The sequence below is a fragment of the Melanostigma gelatinosum genome, assembly GCF_949748355.1.
Source record: "Melanostigma gelatinosum genome assembly, chromosome: 20".
Taxonomy (NCBI): domain Eukaryota; kingdom Metazoa; phylum Chordata; class Actinopteri; order Perciformes; family Zoarcidae; genus Melanostigma; species Melanostigma gelatinosum.
The window spans coordinates 18706170-18724594 of NC_136653.1; the positions used below are offsets into that span (position 1 = coordinate 18706170).

General features: G+C 39.7%; 3 protein-coding genes across 3 annotated transcripts in view; 1 reads left to right on the plus strand and 2 right to left on the minus strand.

Moving 5' to 3' along the window:
• The window catches only part of LOC306794381 (A-type potassium channel modulatory protein DPP6-like), a gene marked incomplete at its 5' end in the record, with an annotated part of 108345 nt that extends 94954 nt beyond the window's left edge, over positions 1-13391 (plus strand). The window contains 14 exons of the mRNA XM_079292416.1: positions 62-169; positions 407-498; positions 1595-1642; positions 1769-1887; positions 3301-3372; positions 5080-5187; positions 5454-5523; positions 9998-10192; positions 10703-10757; positions 11365-11464; positions 12080-12138; positions 12242-12314; positions 12394-12467; positions 12823-13391. Coding sequence (XP_079148542.1) covers positions 62-169; positions 407-498; positions 1595-1642; positions 1769-1887; positions 3301-3372; positions 5080-5187; positions 5454-5523; positions 9998-10192; positions 10703-10757; positions 11365-11464; positions 12080-12138; positions 12242-12314; positions 12394-12467; positions 12823-12972 — 1323 coding nt within the window. The 3' untranslated portion in view covers positions 12973-13391. The remainder of the gene's footprint in view (positions 1-61; positions 170-406; positions 499-1594; positions 1643-1768; positions 1888-3300; positions 3373-5079; positions 5188-5453; positions 5524-9997; positions 10193-10702; positions 10758-11364; positions 11465-12079; positions 12139-12241; positions 12315-12393; positions 12468-12822) is intronic.
• A 1805-nt stretch (positions 13392-15196) lies between these two features.
• Positions 15197-17141, minus strand: ggh (gamma-glutamyl hydrolase (conjugase, folylpolygammaglutamyl hydrolase); the record flags this gene model as incomplete). Its single annotated transcript, XM_079291805.1, has 9 exons — positions 17072-17141; positions 16798-16906; positions 16663-16713; positions 16240-16324; positions 16024-16162; positions 15828-15934; positions 15638-15728; positions 15416-15550; positions 15197-15312 (listed from the first exon to the last, which is right to left on the minus strand). The coding sequence occupies exons 1-9, from the start codon at positions 17136-17138 to the stop codon at positions 15197-15199; spliced, it is 900 nt and encodes a 299-aa protein (XP_079147931.1). The 5' UTR covers positions 17139-17141.
• A 35-nt stretch (positions 17142-17176) lies between these two features.
• On the minus strand, positions 17177-18140 carry apoda.2 (apolipoprotein Da, duplicate 2; the record flags this gene model as incomplete). The annotated part of the gene is made up of 4 exons (XM_079292388.1): positions 17177-17433; positions 17509-17597; positions 17729-17850; positions 18012-18140. 4 exons carry the CDS (start codon positions 18138-18140, stop codon positions 17177-17179), a joined length of 597 nt encoding a protein of 198 aa, XP_079148514.1.
• Positions 18141-18425: the final 285 nt, after the last annotated feature.

Here is an 18425-nt window from a genome sequence, read left to right on the forward strand (position 1 = left end):
GAGGTGCTATTTCTATGTTTTGTTGAGTAAAACATTAAAATAATCTTCAACGTGTCTTCAGAATGAGAAGCCTCTGTTTTCCAAAGACGGGCTGAAGCTGTTCTTCACCCGTGCCATTCCACAAGGAGGCAGGGGCAAGTTCTTCCACATCTCCATGTCCATCTCCCAAGTAAGAAAACACTTATGTGTTTAGAGTCAGCAAACATCCATCACATGTTTACTATTCAGCGTTTTTAGTATTATTCAAAAGTGTGTGTTATGAGCTTTAAGGGGTATGAGTCTGAACTTTATACTTGGTGAGACGAACATACTGTAGCTCACTTGTCTGTGTTGTTTTATTCAGTAGGCTATAAAATCAGCATCTTTATTGTCTTGATTATTTTACTTCCTCTGCTTATCTCCGAAGCCAAACACCAGTACTGACACACTGCAGTCCATCACATCTGGAGACTGGGATGTCACCCAAGTCCTGGCCTACAATGAGGACAGCCAATTGATGTGAGCACCCACAAACCGCCAGCAGCAGCCAGACACACCACCGCACGCGCACAGCGAGAAGCAACAGTACATCGTAATTCTGCAGTGATTTATGTCGGTACACGTTGTTTAATTATAAGCAGACAAAAGTCACATGGTTGGAAGCGGTCATTTTGTCAAGCTTGTCATTCCGCGACAGATTTGGCCCGCAGGTGCATTCACAGTAAACCTGTTCTGTTGTCTTTGACGTTAACTACTTTGTTTTAATGAGGAAACGTGAGGAAATAGTTGACACGAGCAGAACGCTTATGTCGAACAGTAAAAAAAAATGTGTTTTTGATCTTGTTTTAGTGTTAATTATGTCTACTATGTGTTGGTCACTCCAAAATATAAGGTTGAACGAAATACCATTGAACTAAAGGTTATAAGAACAACTTAGAACTTCGATGTACATGTTTTTACTGCCTCAGAGAAACTTGCTTGTTTTTGGCGAGCGCTAAGGAGTTAAATATTTCAGCACCACGGACAGAGACAGAGAGAGTGTTGCTGTCCAACAGGCAAATGGCCCTTTTTATTGTCAAGATCGTGGTCGTTTTTTAAAGCGCCGGTGCTGCATTTGGAGACAGCAACTAAACTTATCGTCTGTTGCGGAGAGCGTTGTGTTCTTCCACCGGCTCGTACGGTTCCACGCGATAAACCGCTTCGAATAGGCTCGGTGTAAAAAAAAAAACGCCCTGCTGTGACTCATCCCCGTCACTCCCGGATAATTTCACACCCCCACACTCTGGGGCCACGAGGCAACTGTGATCCGACAAACATGATCTCGCATGTACACACTTGCATTTCGCGCACACAAACAGAAACACAGTTACTCATTCACAGTGTTTGAAGAGACTTGAAAAACTCCCAAAAACCTCTTTCCCAAGGGGGGGCAAGATTTGGCCTACTTCTCTTCTAAAAAAGATTCATCCCCCCTTTTTCCCCCCATCATTCATTTATGAAACAACTATTCCAGCGAGTATTTGGGGCATCGCTTGTGTGTTCCTCGTGGGTTTTCTTTAACATGATTGAGCTGAACTCTGCTACCATGACATTCTGTTTTTCTCTATTAATGTAGATACTTTTTGAGCACTGAGGACGGTCCAAAGCGAAGACATTTGTACAGGTAACGGCTGTTCTCTGTATTATGTTTTCTGTAATGGCAGTTGTTGTTTTGATTACATTTTGCTCATTTGGATAAAAAACAAAGAAATGTTTAAAAAGTGAAACGACCTCTTCTTTGTTCCCGTAGCGCGGACACCTTTGGTTCGTTCAACCGCCGCTGTCTGTCCTGCGCGTTGTCCGACAGCTGTGACTACGTCAGCGGCTCCTTCAGTCACAACATGAGCTATTTCCTCCTCAACTGCCAAGGTAGCTGACGCAAGATCTTCTAACTAAACTCTATCCATCCCTCTGTCTTCCCCCTCAACTCTCGGCCTTGTGACAAAAAAAATGGCTCACAAAGAAGTCCACTCGTCCAATTTGGCTTCATCAAGGGAGGAAATGATATTAGCCGACCAGTTTGACAGTCATTTTGCAGCGCTGGCTTTGCCGTTTTTTTTTTATTCGAGGCTGCCGATGTAATGCTGCAGTTCTTCCTACTGTCAGACGGCTGTAGGGACTTGATAACCTGAAGGGGAAGACTTATAGTGTACAGGTGAGGATGTCAGATAAAGGTCTTAAGCACAACAAAGACAGGCTTACTGACACTTCTATTGTTGCTGTACATTTGTATTTTTATTGTAAGTCTAAATGTGTTTAATGCAGTCGTGGAATAAGTATTAACGTATAGTTTACTTAAGCAAGAGTAGCAAGTAAAAGTCTTGCTTTCAAAAGTTGAATCGATAACAATGTGTCGTGTTTTATAAATTGATAAATAATAGCTTTAGCTGGTAAATGGAATGAAATAAAAGCACATTTCCCTCTGAAATGTAGTACAAGTATGAGGTAGCATAAAATGGAAAGACTCAAGTAAAGTACATGTACAGTATGTTACAATTGTACTTCTGTACTTGTATTTTTTTACAAATGTACTTGGTTACTAGTACTATTCAGCATTATCCTATGTTTTAGTCTTTATTTTCTCCATATTTCTGTATCTTAAGAGCCAATCTTTGTGTGTCTATTCTCTAGTTTTTGCACAAAAAACTTCCATCTTGCGGTGACCCGCCTTACCTCCTTGATCTGTATATGCCGTGCTGGCCATGACAATAGCAAAAGAACAGGCAAAGAGCTTTTTAAGATCAGAAAGATGTCAAAATGTCGTAGCACTGTCTTCACACTGCTGCAGAAACAAAGCAATTCATGTTTCTTTGATTTCAGTCCGACTCAAAGCTTCAATATTTAATCACTGATCCGACACTTTTCTGTCAGTCACCTCTGAACCTCAGAAAGTGATCGCCACTGAAGTGAGATCAAACAGGGAAAGGACCACAATGCCATCAAACACTCCCTGCTCACCCCAGAAGTCACCGATAGCCGATTGTCCCGCATACATACATTTATAATGCACCCCTCTCCTCACAGCCTACCTCCAAGAATTTATGTGATGAAGGCTATGATATGATTACCACGAGGAGAGAGAGTGGGAGGGCGAAACAAAGGGGCGTGAGCGATCAGCCGCTGCGCTTTCTACCAGACGCAACCACAATCTTCCTGCGCTGTGTTCCCAATTTTCTAAGTGCATCAATCACTTCATTTGCTGTCCCTACTCCCTCCAATTTCTCTGATTTCTTTCACAGATGTCTTTAAAACGATGATGAAACTTTCTGATTTCCTCCTCAGGACGGGACATCCCATTCGTAGCCGTCTACAAGACGCAGAGAGACGTGGAGAGTGAGACGCAAGACAGGGAGAGTGAGTATTCACGCTGAGTGAGTCATTGACTCTGGACTGTGGATTATGCTGAAGACATCACGAGTGACCCTGTACGCAGTAGCAGAAAATGACCTTATCGAAAAGTGTTTCCAGTGCAGAATGACCACCTGTGCACTGCTGGTCTACAAGCCGAGTCCAGCGTGACGGCAGTAATCACATTACTCCCCACGATGGATGTCCTCATTAAATTATGACCTGCCCAACGTCAATATCAGGAAACTTTGATTTGATTACTACAGGGCGCATGTGTGTGTCAGTCTGTGTTTTACCAATATGATGTCCCTGTCCTGATTATGTTAAAAGGCTTCTTGATGTTATTACCGTAGATTATTTCATGGTGTCGGCTGTTAAATGGTGCTTTTGTAAGAACATGTTCACCGAGCTGGTGAGTTTGTTGTTTGTTTGAAAGGCTTTTCTTCGCTGTATTGTATTGTATTGACAGTAAGATGATTGACGCTCATTAAGTGTCACATTGCAATCAGGGTACCATGATTGATACTGTTCCTTTCCGTTCGACAGCACTTTTCAGTCAACGCTGACTTTTGGTTTCACACTTTTGGTGTAAGTCCTGTGTTTGTTTGACCCGTTCAGCCACCCCCGTCCCCTTCCCTTTGAAACGTTGTCGCTCTTTATGCTACGTCACTTTACTTTGAAAGCCCCGTGCGAATGTGTGAACTGAAATTCATGGCGATCCATCCAATAGTTGATCAAAACAGTGGACCAACCAACTGGCAGACAATGCCATCTCTACAGCCATACTGCTAGGGTGGCCAATGCAACCGTTTTGTTTTAATAGCAGACGATAAGCAACGTAACATTGGCTGTGCTTTGCATGTGACTCCGAGGATACACTGAGCACTGATGGAGTTAAAGTCATATCAGAATTACTCTCTGCATGCATACAGAAACACACTGGTTTGGCTTCAGTCAATATTTCAGACGGAGCTCTTTTTCTTCTTCTGCTGCCTCTCGGAAGGTTTAATTGAAGTTCCATCATCCTGTCAGTTTGTCAGTACAGGCAGCCGTGTGTGGATTCCCGTCCTGGATGCTGCCTTTGGACCATTTGCACACACCAATCCTAAAATACAACGTTCGCTACATGCCCTTTGACTCCAGCAGTCATGGCAAGCGCGGGTGATACGTTAGTGGTGCATAAACCAGCTGTAGCTGTTGGATAAGTACAGCTGGTTCCCTCTTCAGGACAACCTTTTGACGCATGGAGTTTGCCATGAGCGGATCCCGGTCACAGTTTCAGCTGCAGTCGTGCCGTCTGGTTCTTCTCTGGTTTTGTATTTTGTTGGAGTTCATGCTAAAAGTTTTGGAGGACAAGAGGCTCTGATGGATTTGCTCTCTCGTATGAATATCAATGCACAGCTCCAATCATTATTCTACACCATCAAAAATGAATAATTTATTTCATTGCACTCTAAACCCATTAACTGTAGAAACTGCTTATAGGTGGTCCTTGGTATATATATGGAAACACGGTCATGCTAATAATGAAAGTGATTTTTATTTAAATACAAGCTGATTACATTTTAGTTTAAATTTTCTGATGAGAGAATATTGTAACATGACTTGTTTGTTAGTTTTCAGAACTCTGACTTGGACTTGAAGCTCCGGCCAAACAGATGGAGTAAACTTTGTCAACTGCAGTCTCATTGGTTATTCACCTGCTGTCCACAGGCATCGCAGAAGTACATAAACTGGAGAGCAATGAGCACCTGAGGCTGACCCTGGACTCCATGCAGATGCCCACCGTGGAGTACAAGGAGATCAACATGGATGACTACAGTATGTATCATGTGTCAGAGCCACAGTCACATTGATGGACAGCTTATGTGTACACAACAATATATACCTTATATATATAAGGTATATATATATATATAAGGTATATATATATATATATATAGGTATATATATATATAGGTATATATATATATATATAAGGTTCAAAATATATGTTTGAGTTTCTCAATGAAAGGGGGCTCGTTGAATTGATTGTGTAGTTTACTGTGTTGCGTTTGGCATCCAACTTATTTGTATCTGCATCACAGCCTTGTCAATGCAGATCCTCAAACCCGCCGGCTTTGTGGACACAGCACACTACCCGCTGCTCCTGCTCGTGTAAGTATGAGCACATGTTTTCACACACATTTGTATACAGTACATTTGGTGCACACACACTTCTGCAGAGAGAAAGTGTGTTTCCATTTGCAGTGCAGACTCATCAGTGGAGACTTCCTGGAGTTTTAATCTGGCATATTCATTTTAATAATCGCTGCATTGTCCTCTACTGTCCCCCCCGTGTCTCGAATAATCAGATAATAAGCGGAGGGTATCTGTAATATTAACTGTTAAAAGATATCACATTTCACTTTCGAAAAAAGTCATCAAAAAATAACAGTATAACATGTCAAAAAAAGTCACAGTACAGCATGTTGAAAAAAGTCATAAAAAAGTCATAGTATAGCATGTCGAAAAAGTCATAGTATAGCATGTCGAAAAAAGTCATAGTATAGCATGTCGAAAAAAGTCATAAAAAAGTCATAGTATAACATGTCGTAAAAAAGTCATAGTATAGCATGTCGAAAAAAGTCATGAAAAAGTCATAGTATAGCATGTCGAAAAAAGTCATAGTATAGCATGTCGAAAAAAGTCATAGTATAGCATGTCGAAAAAAGTCATAGTATAGCATGTCGAAAAAAGTCATAAAAAAGTCATAGTATAGCATGTCGAAAAAAGTCATAAAAAGTCATAGTATAGCATGTCGAAAAAAGTCATAGTATAGCATGTCGAAAAAAGTCATAAAAAGTCATAGTATAGCATGTCGAAAAAAGTCATAAAAAAGTCATAGTATAGCATGTCGAAAAAAGTCATAGTATAGCATGTCGAAAAAAGTCTTAGTATAGCATGTCGAAAAAAGTCATAGTATAGCATGTCGAAAAAAGTCATAGTATAACATGTCGAAAAAAGTCATAGTATAGCATGTCGAAAAAAGTCTTAGTATAGCATGTCGAAAAAAGTCATAGTATAGCATGTCGAAAAAAGTCATAAAAAAGTCATAGTATAGCATGTCGAAAAAAGTCATAGTATAGCATGTCGAAAAAAGTCTTAGTATAGCATGTCGAAAAAAGTCATAGTATAGCATGTCGAAAAAAGTCATAAAAAAGTCATAGTATAGCATGTCGAAAAAAGTCATAGTATAGCATGTCGAAAAAAGTCATAGTATAGCATGTCGAAAAAGTCATAGTATAGCATGTCGAAAAAAGTCATAGTATAGCATGTCGAAAAAAGTCATAGTATAGCATGTCGAAAAAAGTCTTAGTATAGCATGTCGAAAAAAGTCATAGTATAGCATGTCGAAAAAAGTCATAAAAAAGTCATAGTATAGCATGTCGAAAAAAGTCATAGTATAGCATGTCGAAAAAAGTCATAGTATAGCATCTCGAAAAAGTCATAGTATAGCATGTCGAAAAAAGTCATAAAAAGTCATAGTATAGCATGTCGAAAAAAGTCATAGTATAGCATGTCGAAAAAAGTCATAGTATAGCATGTCGAAAAAATTCATAGTATAGCATGTCGAAAAAAGTCATAAAAAAGTCATAGTATAGCATGTCGAAAAAAGTCATAGTATAGCATGTCGAAAAAAGTCATAAAAAAGTCACAGTATAGCATGTCGAAAAAAGTCATAGTATAGCATGTCGAAAAAAGTCATAGTATAGCATGTCGAAAAAAGTCATAAAAAAGTCATAGTATAGCATGTCGAAAAAAGTCATAAAAAGTCATAGTATAACATGTCGAAAAAAGTCATAAAAAGTCATAGTATAGCATGTCGAAAAAAGTCATAAAAAGTCATAGTATAACATGTCGAAAAAAGTCATAAAAAGTCATAGTATAACATGTCGAAAAAAGTCATAAAAAGTCATAGTATAGCATGTCGAAAAAAGTCATAGTATAGCATGTCGAAAAAAGTCATAGTATAGCATGTCGAAAAAAGTCATAAAAAGTCATAGTATAGCATGACGAAAAAAGTCATAGTATAGCATGTCGAAAAAAGTCATAGTATAGCATGTCGAAAAAAGTCATAGTATAGCATGTCGAAAAAAGTCATAAAAAAGTCATAGTATAGCATGTCGAAAAAAGTCATAAAAAGTCATAGTATAGCATGTCGAAAAAAGTCATAAAAAGTCATAGTATAGCATGTCGAAAAAAGTCATAGTATAGCATGACGAAAAAAGTCATAGTATAGCATGTCGAAAAAAGTCATAGTATAGCATGTCGAAAAAAGTCATAGTATAGCATGTCGAAAAAAGTCATAGTATAGCATGTCGAAAAAAGTCATAAAAAAGTCATAGTATAGCATGTCGAAAAAAGTCATAAAAAGTCATAGTATAGCATGTCGAAAAAAGTCATAAAAAGTCATAGTATAGCATGTCGAAAAAAGTCATAGTATAGCATGTCGAAAAAAGTCATAGTATAGCATGTCGAAAAAAGTCATAGTATAGCATGTCGAAAAAAGTCATAAAAAGTCATAGTATAGCATGTCGAAAAAAGTCATGAAAAAGTCATAGTATAACATGTCGAAAAAAGTCATAGTATAGCATGTCGAAAAAAGTCATAAAAAAGTCATAGTATAGCATGTCGAAAAAAGTCATAGTATAGCATGTCGAAAAAAGTCATAGTATAGCATGTCGAAAAAAGTCATAGTATAGCATGTCGAAAAAAGTCATAAAAAAGTCATAGTATAGCATGTCGAAAAAAGTCATAAAAAGTCATAGTATAGCATGTCGAAAAAAGTCATAGTATAGCATGTCGAAAAAAGTCATAAAAAGTCATAGTATAGCATGTCGAAAAAAGTCATAAAAAAGTCATAGTATAGCATGTCGAAAAAAGTCATAGTATAGCATGTCGAAAAAAGTCATAGTATAGCATGTCGAAAAAGTCATAGTATAGCATGTCGAAAAAAGTCATAAAAAGTCATAGTATAGCATGTCGAAAAAAGTCATAGTATAGCATGTCGAAAAAAGTCATAGTATAGCATGTCGAAAAAAGTCATAAAAAAGTCATAGTATAGCATGTCGAAAAAAGTCATAGTATAGCATGTCGAAAAAAGTCATAAAAAAGTCACAGTATAGCATGTCGAAAAAAGTCATAGTATAGCATGTCGAAAAAAGTCATAGTATAGCATGTCGAAAAAAGTCATAGTATAGCATGTCGAAAAAAGTCATAAAAAAGTCATAGTATAGCATGTCGAAAAAAGTCATAAAAAGTCATAGTATAACATGTCGAAAAAAGTCATAAAAAGTCATAGTATAGCATGTCGAAAAAAGTCATAGTATAGCATGTCGAAAAAAGTCATAGTATAGCATGTCGAAAAAAGTCATAAAAAGTCATAGTATAGCATGACGAAAAAAGTCATAGTATAGCATGTCGAAAAAAGTCATAGTATAGCATGTCGAAAAAAGTCATAAAAAAGTCATAGTATAGCATGTCGAAAAAAGTCATAAAAAGTCATAGTATAGCATGTCGAAAAAAGTCATAAAAAGTCATAGTATAGCATGTCGAAAAAAGTCATAGTATAGCATGACGAAAAAAGTCATAGTATAGCATGTCGAAAAAAGTCATAGTATAGCATGTCGAAAAAAGTCATAGTATAGCATGTCGAAAAAAGTCATAAAAAAGTCATAGTATAGCATGTCGAAAAAAGTCATAAAAAGTCATAGTATAGCATGTCGAAAAAAGTCATAAAAAGTCATAGTATAGCATGTCGAAAAAAGTCATAGTATAGCATGTCGAAAAAAGTCATAGTATAGCATGTCGAAAAAAGTCATAGTATAGCATGTCGAAAAAAGTCATAGTATAGCATGTCGAAAAAGTCATAGTATAGCATGTCGAAAAAAGTCATAGTATAACATGTCGAAAAAAGTCATAAAAAGTCATAGTATAACATGTCGAAAAAAGTCATAAAAAGTCATAATATAGCATGTCGAAAAAAGTCATAGTATAGCATGTCGAAAAAAGTCATAGTATAGCTGCTATGACTTTTTTCGACATGCTATACTATGACTTTTTTCGACATGCTATACTATGACTTTTTTCGACATGCTATACTATGACTTTTTCGACATGCTATACTATGAATTTCTTATGACTTTTTTCGACATGTTATACTATGACTTTTTTCGACATGCTATACTATGACTTTTTACGACTTTTTTCGACATGCTATACTATGACATTTTTCGACATGTTATACTATGACTTTTTTCGACATGCTATACTATGACTTTTTACGACTTTTTTCGACATGTTATACTATGACTTTTTTCGACATGCTATACTATGACTTTTTTCGACATGCTATACTATGACTTTTTCGACATGCTATACTATAGCATGTCGAAAAAAGTCATAGTATAGCATGTCGAAAAAAGTCATAAAATGTCATCGTGTAGTATGTCGAAAAAAGTCAAAGTATGCCATACATTCTATGCAACGTTTGTATTGATAATGTGATATAATTGGAGGGAATCATTGCTTTGCATCGAGCAGTCTTGACTCCACTGATCTGTTTGCCTGTGTTTGTTTGTGTGTGCAGCGATGGGACACCTGGTGGTCAGATGGTGGCAGAGCAGTTCCACATGGACTGGGCCACAGTGCTGGTGAGCAGCTTCGGCGCTATCGTGGTGCGCTGTGACGGACGAGGCAGCGGCTTCCAGGGCACCAACCTGCTGCACCGGATCCAGAAGAAACTGGGGATGTACGAGGAAGAGGATCAGCGGGAAGCACTCGAGTATGTCATATTTTCATATTTAACAGATTTAACAGACATCAGGGTAAAATGCAATAAATAGCTACTTGGGCGCCAGAAATCGCAATTATTAAACGATGCTTTCCAACACCACTGACATGCACCGACATTAGACTATTCCCTACGGCTTATGAAGCAGTATCTGTGTGTTACATGAGAAGCCACATCGATTCCCCAAATGGAGTATCTCAATCAGAATGAATTGTTCCATTTGGAAATGAATTAAAATCAGTTTAAAACAAGTTATTTAAACTATAAATTGCTATTCAACAAATCTAAGTATGTCATGCAAACATTTTTTTTTACATTACTTATTTTTAGCATTTAGATGTTGAAGCAGTCGTTGTTATGGTAGTATTCTAATCAAAAGTCCCTTGTGAAGTCGTGAAAACATGTTGTAAGCTCCAGTTGCTATGCTGACACAGTGTATACAAAAGTCAAAATAGAAATGTTCTTCCCAACTAGAACCGATTTTTTTGTTATCTCTTGCAGTGTTATTTTGAAAGAGTCCTACGTTGACAAAACCAGAGTTGGAGCTTTTGGGAAGGTAAGAACAGTCTGTGTGTACCTGAAAGCACCATGCATGTCTTTGTACCAGTAACAGTGGCAGTAAAGTTCAACTTTCTCATTTTACGGCTTCACGGTAAATACGTTTCTGAAAACATTTGAAGCGAGAAATAGGCAATGCAGTGACAGAATCTTGATTCGTGTTTGATCAGCGCAGCCTAGATTAACAGAGCTTCACCAGCAGTGTTAGAGGCTCTGATTGGTTGTTTTCTTTCGGATGCAACGAAATCTTCCAAATGCCATTCGGAGCACTGAAAGGAGGCAGAGAGACCTGATTATCAGTCTCATGTACTGTCTGGATATAGTGACAATTTGAGCAAATGTGACAAAAAAGTGTATTTATGTTACCAACTGTCTAGCTATAATGTGTATGTTGCATTTTACTGCTGTAGATATTTACGGTTGTGCTCATTTGAACTGCTTGATAAACTGTTTGACAGTTAATATACAACAAGGCATCATATTCTATATGTTTGTCTGTAGTGAGAACACCTTATTTCTGAAAAGTCTTTTCATGAGTTCAGTACAGTAATTAAATTAGATACATTCCAGAAGTGGTGATAACGTGCACGTTGGCTGTACCTCAGGTGTATGGAGGCTATGTGACCAGCCTGTTGGTCAGTGGCGTGGAATCCTCTGTGAAGTGCGGCGCTGTTCTCTCACCCATCACCGACTTTGAATTATACGGTAAGCTGTTTGTTTTGCAGAGAATCTGAATATTACCTTTCTAAAAGCTGTAGTCTGTGTGCATGTAGTCTCTTCTGTGTGTAATAAACAAAGGCAGTATCCCTGCATCATTAGTCCTGCTGCTGTCGGGATGTATTGAACAGGAAAAAGAGATTGCAAGAGATTAGCGCTGCAACTGGAAGTTATTTCCATGACTATTTCATACACGTGTGGGGGGGGGGAGAGCTTGTTTCGCCTTCTCAGTGTGATGCTGCAAGATGCACGGTGGGGGACGGTGCTCTTGTGTCGGGGAAACTGCAAATTAAGGAGGAACTGTGCGTCACGGTGGGAGTGATTTCACATCAATTTGATTTCTCTCGCTTTGCCCGAGGGGGTGAGAGACGTGCCAAGACACTGTATAAGTTTGGAATTGCAAATGAAGACGTGCTGCAAACGCTTTGACACTAAAGAATATGGAGATGAGTGAATATATTTGAATATGGAGAAAAACCTGGAAACGTGTACTTTTTGTCCTTCAAAATGGCCCGAAGAACGAGACAGAAACGACTCATCAGTCTTGTTATTCATATGAAGTTGAGGTTTGTATTATTAATCAAAGCCATGTTTCCCTTGTAGCATCTGCGTTTTCAGAAAGATACCTTGGGCTGCCTAAACCTGATCCGAGGGCATACACGGTACGATTTGATTGCAATTGTTATGTTTCAAATTCCAGTTGTGATATTTACTGTAACATCTCATTCGGTCTAATTTGTTGCTGTGTGTCTCATCACTCCTCAGATGGCAAATTTAGCACACAGAGCATCTCAGTTCATGGATAAGAAGTTCCTTATTATTCATCCAACAGCTGATGGTAGGTCAAAAACATATTCATTTTGTTGAAGCGAAGAGATATTTGACATGTCGACGTGTGTCTCATTACGTTTTCCCAGAAAAGGTCCATTTCCAACATACAGCGAAATTCATCGCCCAGCTCATCAATGAGAAGGCCAACTATACCTTACAGGTATGTGGATTTACTTTCACTCCGTTGTAATTACTGCTGATCCAGTTATTCTCCAACCTCCGGGATCCAGCAGCAGGCAGAGGATTAGCCCTCACAATGCCTTCATTCCACAGAATGAGATCATGAGACCTTCTTGGGCCTCTTGCATTAACACCAGGACCAATCCAATTAGGATACAATGTTCTGCTGCTGAATGTTCATCGGAGCTTATTAGTGACCGAAGGACGGGTTACTGTGCACACATGCTTTATCTTTGCTTTACTCGGCTTTAGGTCAGTTAGAATGTCTTCGTTAAACTAATAGAAATGTAGTGTGAGTCCCATACAGTCTCAGTCACTTGTTCTTTGTGTCCCAGATCTACCCAGATGAAGGCCACTTCATTCACAGTGACGCAACCAGGCAACACCTCAGCCAGTCCCTGGTCAACTTCTTCGAGGAATGCTTCAGGCTACCAGAACGAGTGTTTGAGGAGGCCCTGGAGGAGGAGAGCGAAGACGAGGGTTAGCTCGGCCCCCCTGAGGCTCGTGTGCCCTACATCCTTCCCACCCATACGTTCGCCTTCCTAACCTCCATCCTGTCCCGTGCCCAAGCACAGCGCTGACGTACAGTTGTACAAAATGTGCAACTCTCGTCTGTTCTTGCTCAATTAGCATCTGGACTCCCCCGTGTCGGCATCCTGAACCTGAGACTGGCTTTGCAGCAGACGACGGATCTAGTCCTACACCCATCTTCACACCTTCTGCCCAGAGTTCAAATCCAACAGCCCTCCAGAGAGCCAACAAAGACTGGTGACCTGACGTGATGTTGTGGAGTATTCTGATTGATTTAACAGGGCGCAGTCTCCTTGAGAAGCAGAGACAAAGCATCAGCTTTTCACACAAACTTCCAAGTTGTGAGGAGAAGGAACACCTTACAGCACATAACTCATGGGCTTGTATATCAATGAAAATCAGACGCCTGGTGAAGAACACTGGTCGACAGTGTTCGCGATGGTTGTCTGAAATTGTGCCGATACAGGAAATGTTACTATTTTTAAAGTTGTGAAGAACCTTCATGTCGGACTGTGGTTGTGTCTATTGTTCTTACCGTATGTAAAATAGCACACAAACATTCACTCGGCAATTATGGACATATTTTCTTTTGGTATTCATGTTCTTTCCCGATGTTCATCTCGTAGCCTCAATTTCTGTATCTCAGCGATGCGGACAGAATTCACTTCGACTAAATGCTCCATGGGTTCCTCAATGATCATTCGAGACAGTTTTATTGTGACGCTCCAGTTTTGTCAAAGAACAAAAGCATTAACTTGTTTTAGTCACTGTGCCTTACTTTGTCAGAAAAATATCCTGCAGCTGCTAACAAACTACAACAAGGCCAAGTTTGTAGGAAATAAACTTAGAGAAATTTGGCTCCACTCTCATATCGGGTCATTGAATATGACGCTAGCTTAGCTTAGCATAAAGACTGGACGCAAGGGGAAACAGCTAGCCTGGCTCTGTCCAGCTTCCCCCTGCTACTAGTTTGTATGCTCAGTGTTTATATCAAAGCCGAAGCAAGAAAGCATATTTCCCAAAATGGCAGCTATCGTTATACATATATAGCTTGAAAAAGATTATTTTGAAAAAAGTAGCTTTGCTACTTTCAACAGCTAATACTTGATTGGGAAGCTGTGGAGAGTTTGAAATTTCAAAGAACAACATCCTGGAAATATGCCCAATGATGACTACGCTAAAATGTACAGAATCTGCATGCGTCATGTTTAAGAACGGTACAGGAGGCGAAGAAAGTGCTGCGTCATTTAAATCAGAAAATACATTTTTCAAAGTTGAAGGCAAGAAGCTGTTAGGATGAGTGTTATACCCTGCAAAATGATGCACTTGTATATAAGGGGGAAACATTTTGAAATGAAGTAATGCACACATGGCATACGAAATAATGAATTCTTGAGGCACATGTCATATTTATTTTTTTATTTGAATGACCATTTGTGTTACGTTTCAGTGCATGTTCAGAAGTTATTTGCAGCACTATCCCTGATAGCTCAGCTCCACGTGGTAACTTTGACATCTTGAATGTTCCTTACTGGATTGCATAAATTACATTTCCAGTAGTATTGTGATTGAGATCCCAGTCTCGTCAGCTTGATGTGTAAATGTTCTTCAGATATCATTTTATTCTCAATAGAAAAAAAGAAACAATATGTGTCGAGTGTTATTTGTGCATAAAGCATTTTGGAAGTTACATTTGACTGTTCATTTCTGTTCACCTGTTGCTTTCCTAGAATTTCATTTAAAGAAGGTTGTAACCCTGTAACACAGGCGGCGCCCTCTACTGGACCATGTGGGTAATACTCTTCTCCAATCATGAGCATGCATTCTCCCACGAGGCACATCCTGATTGCAGCAGAGTATTACCCATAGAGTCCAGCAGGGGGCGGACCCTGTGTGAGTTAGAAGTGCTGCCCCTTTATGAATGCAAATGACTTTTTCAAGACATAACATGCACTAAAAGCAAGCGCTGCCGGCCCGGCTATGTCAACAAAGCAAGGAGAAGCTTGCTAACAACACAAACGGAGGGAGAGCGACTTCATTCTCTGCTCAGATCCACGATATATATTTACCAAATAGTTTGTTTGCTGCTATATTATTGCTTTGAATGTCATACATTGCTCCTTCAAGAAATTATATCTTTTTTTCAATTGGTAACGAATCAGCTGTTGAAAACAAACATCAGAAATAATAGATTTGTTCAAAGGCCCTATCGGGCCCAGCGTGAACAGGGCTGTAGTTGTATATCAGCGCTTTGCTCTCCTCCTCGGGTCCAAATCTGTGAAAGTTCTTCCTGGCTGTAAGGAGAGAAAATCAGATTTACGAATCACAAAGGCTCCATCGTGCAGCAAGTGACTATTTGAGTCAAGGAACAAAACAAAAAAATGGCTGTGTTCATACCTTCACTGACAAAGAATTCAGCCATGTAGAAGGTGGTCTTTACTGCTGCTGGAGAGTGTGGAATGTAAGGCTTCCTCCATTCGAATGCATTTTTCTCTGGATGCCACTGTGTCCCGTAAATTGGGTAATCATATGCTGCCGAGAGGTAAGGGAAGAGAAAGCACTGATCAAAATAAAAGTTACTTCCAGTGTTCTATTGCTGTGACGCTGCATTGGAACTACCTTCCACCGTTGACACAAACTCTGTTGTTCCATCTGTGTTTGTGGAGAGAACTTTGTAGAAGCTGTTCAGCTCCTCGTTTGTGTTATGAGTCTGAAAGGAACAGAGAGACGAGGCACCCGATCAAACGACACTATTTTCTCTTTCTGTGATCTTAGATCATCTTTTCTCATCATAACAGTAATGGCGTACCAACAGTGACAAACTCCATTTGTGAATGTTTGCTGTCAGCGGCTCAGAAGCCAGATCTTCAATGAGCTCGTCTGGGAAGCCTTTAAACATCCTGCTGTCTGTGGCTCCTGGAAATGGGTCATACCAATATCATCAATAACAACGCTGGGGGTTTTCAAAGAAATGATATTTTACAATTAACACTCCACTCCCACACCATTAATGAAGTCCAGAGGTAACGGCACACCACTTGTGTTGGTACGTGACAGTAAGTTCTTTCCACTCGTCAAAACGGTCAGCTGCTCGTATCCAAGACAGGTGCCCCACACGGGGAAATAGTCGCCTCTCTTGTTTGCCTGAAACATCACACACAGTCTGCACATGCATCCTGCATCAGCACACTGAAACCTAGTTGAGCATATTTGACACTTACCTTAATCGCGAGTTCATAAAAGATTTTTGCCGCTCTTTGATAACCAGATGACGTGATGCTGACACTTCCACCCGGGTAAAGGATCCTGATGACAAAGACACAAAGTGTTCTGAAAAAAAATACTTATCAGGGGGCTGGACAAAATAATAGAAAATGTCCACAGGCCTTTGGAGGTGGTGATTGAAGTCAGTGACATGTTTTAAGGACAATGTCGCTTTGTGAGTTTCCACGTTATAAAACTGTGTTTGCATGTGATGCCCAACATATTCAGCCGGTGCTTACTAGACAGCTTCCTTGTACATCTGTGTGTAGATGTGTACATTAAGAAAAAAAAACAATACTTTTGTATCTCATGATTCATTTTGAAACAAACTCCCCCAAACCTACAGCACAGAGGTTGTGAACATATGAGAACCCAGTTACCCGTTAATGGAGTTGAACAGTTTCTTATACTCCTCCCGTGACTGGTTAATCCTGCAGAAATAGAAAGGAGAAGTTGAAGGTTTCAGCTCTTATGTAAAGGAATGACAGTGAAGGAAATGTCTGATGATAACTCACATGACAGGCACGACCCTCGCTCCTGCCGACTCCAGGGACTTGACGTAAGAGGCGGCAATGTAAGACGTTTGATTTGGTTTCGGGGAACGCACTTCTTGAGCCAGTATTCCTATTGAGAGAAAAACACAATTAGTTTAACCGGTTCAGGCAGTAATGCCACTTCTGCTCACATGTTTTCACTTTTGAAAACTAAAACAATAATACAGTTAGTTGGAAGCTTTAGCCGATGTCAAAATGCAAGGTAAGCCATATTTAATTAAGTGAATAGACTTACCAATGACGGGTCTGTCATTCCTCTTGCCTGAAGAATAAAACAGCAGACGCGTTGAATCACTGCCCATAATGCCGTCTGGTATATTGCACACGGGGATTTAGCACTTTATTCCCCTTTTTTACATATCGTACCTTTGGTCCGTTCACACCCAGACTGATCACTGACTTTAAGGCGGTTTACGTTTACACCGGCAGAAGCCAGCTTATCGCGTAACCGGCTAATGACATCCTCAGTCAACACCCGAGTGCGAGCCAGGATCCAGGCGAAGTCAACGTGGAAAAGGAAGTGGTCAGTACAAGAGTACACCAGAGAATATGACTGGTAGTCTGTGGAGAGCACCCAGTAGGGATCATCTGGAACACCTGGACACAGAGATGGTGTGAAATAAATCCATATTCTGGATTGTATTAGAACAGTAACAACTAGTTTAAAACTACCTTGAAAGAAGCTGACACCCAGAATAGCAGGTTGAGTTGCGTTTTTAACTCTGGCAACACCCTCAATTGTGTTTCTCTTCCCATTAGACCTGTGCAGAGAAGAATGGGAGAAAAGTATGACTCACGTCAACTGGAAAATGCATTTCCTGCTGAAAATGCGTTGGAATGCTGAAAGCTGAAATGAATCTCAATTGAGAGAGCAGGCCAGTTCAGTCCTTACATCAGCTCTGCATTGCGAACTTTGACCGTCCCATCAGCGAGCATACTGTATGTAGCTTGGTTACATTTCCCTCTTCCAAACACAGCTGGCAGCTTCTCGATTTCATACCAGGTGCCCAAATACTAAAAAGGAGAAAAGCACAACGCTTGTTAATCAGCAGCTGTGTTTTCGTGACATCTCCTTCAATAAGACGCTCTGTTCATATTAAGTGAATACTCAAAATGGAAAGAATGGCAACACTTCATAGATTACCTTTATTGAGGTAAGTTAACAGTATTTTTACCTTCGTAACATCGAAATCCTCTTGAACAGATGGACGGGGACATTTGCCAGGGTGGAACGACTGAGCGTCAGCTGCCGCAGCGGTCAGGAGGACGAGCAGGACCTTCACATTGACGTTAGAGTAGTTCATGTGGTTAAATACGGTCCAGTGTCAGAGTAAGAGTGCAACAGCAGGCCACCCAATGACGGATGCATGTTACAAATGGTGGAAAAATTCTTACAGTACCTGGTATGCCTTCATGTCCAGGTGGGGAAAAAGACTCACAAAAGATGTTCTGAAAAGAAAAAAAGAAAAAAGACTTCTATGTTGTAAAGTAACAGCACAGCGCGCTGCTCTACTGCAGTCATGTACTCTAGTCTAAGGTATCAGTGTGGGACAAACAGCTTGGGTTTTTGTTTAAAGTGGTTTTTTTTC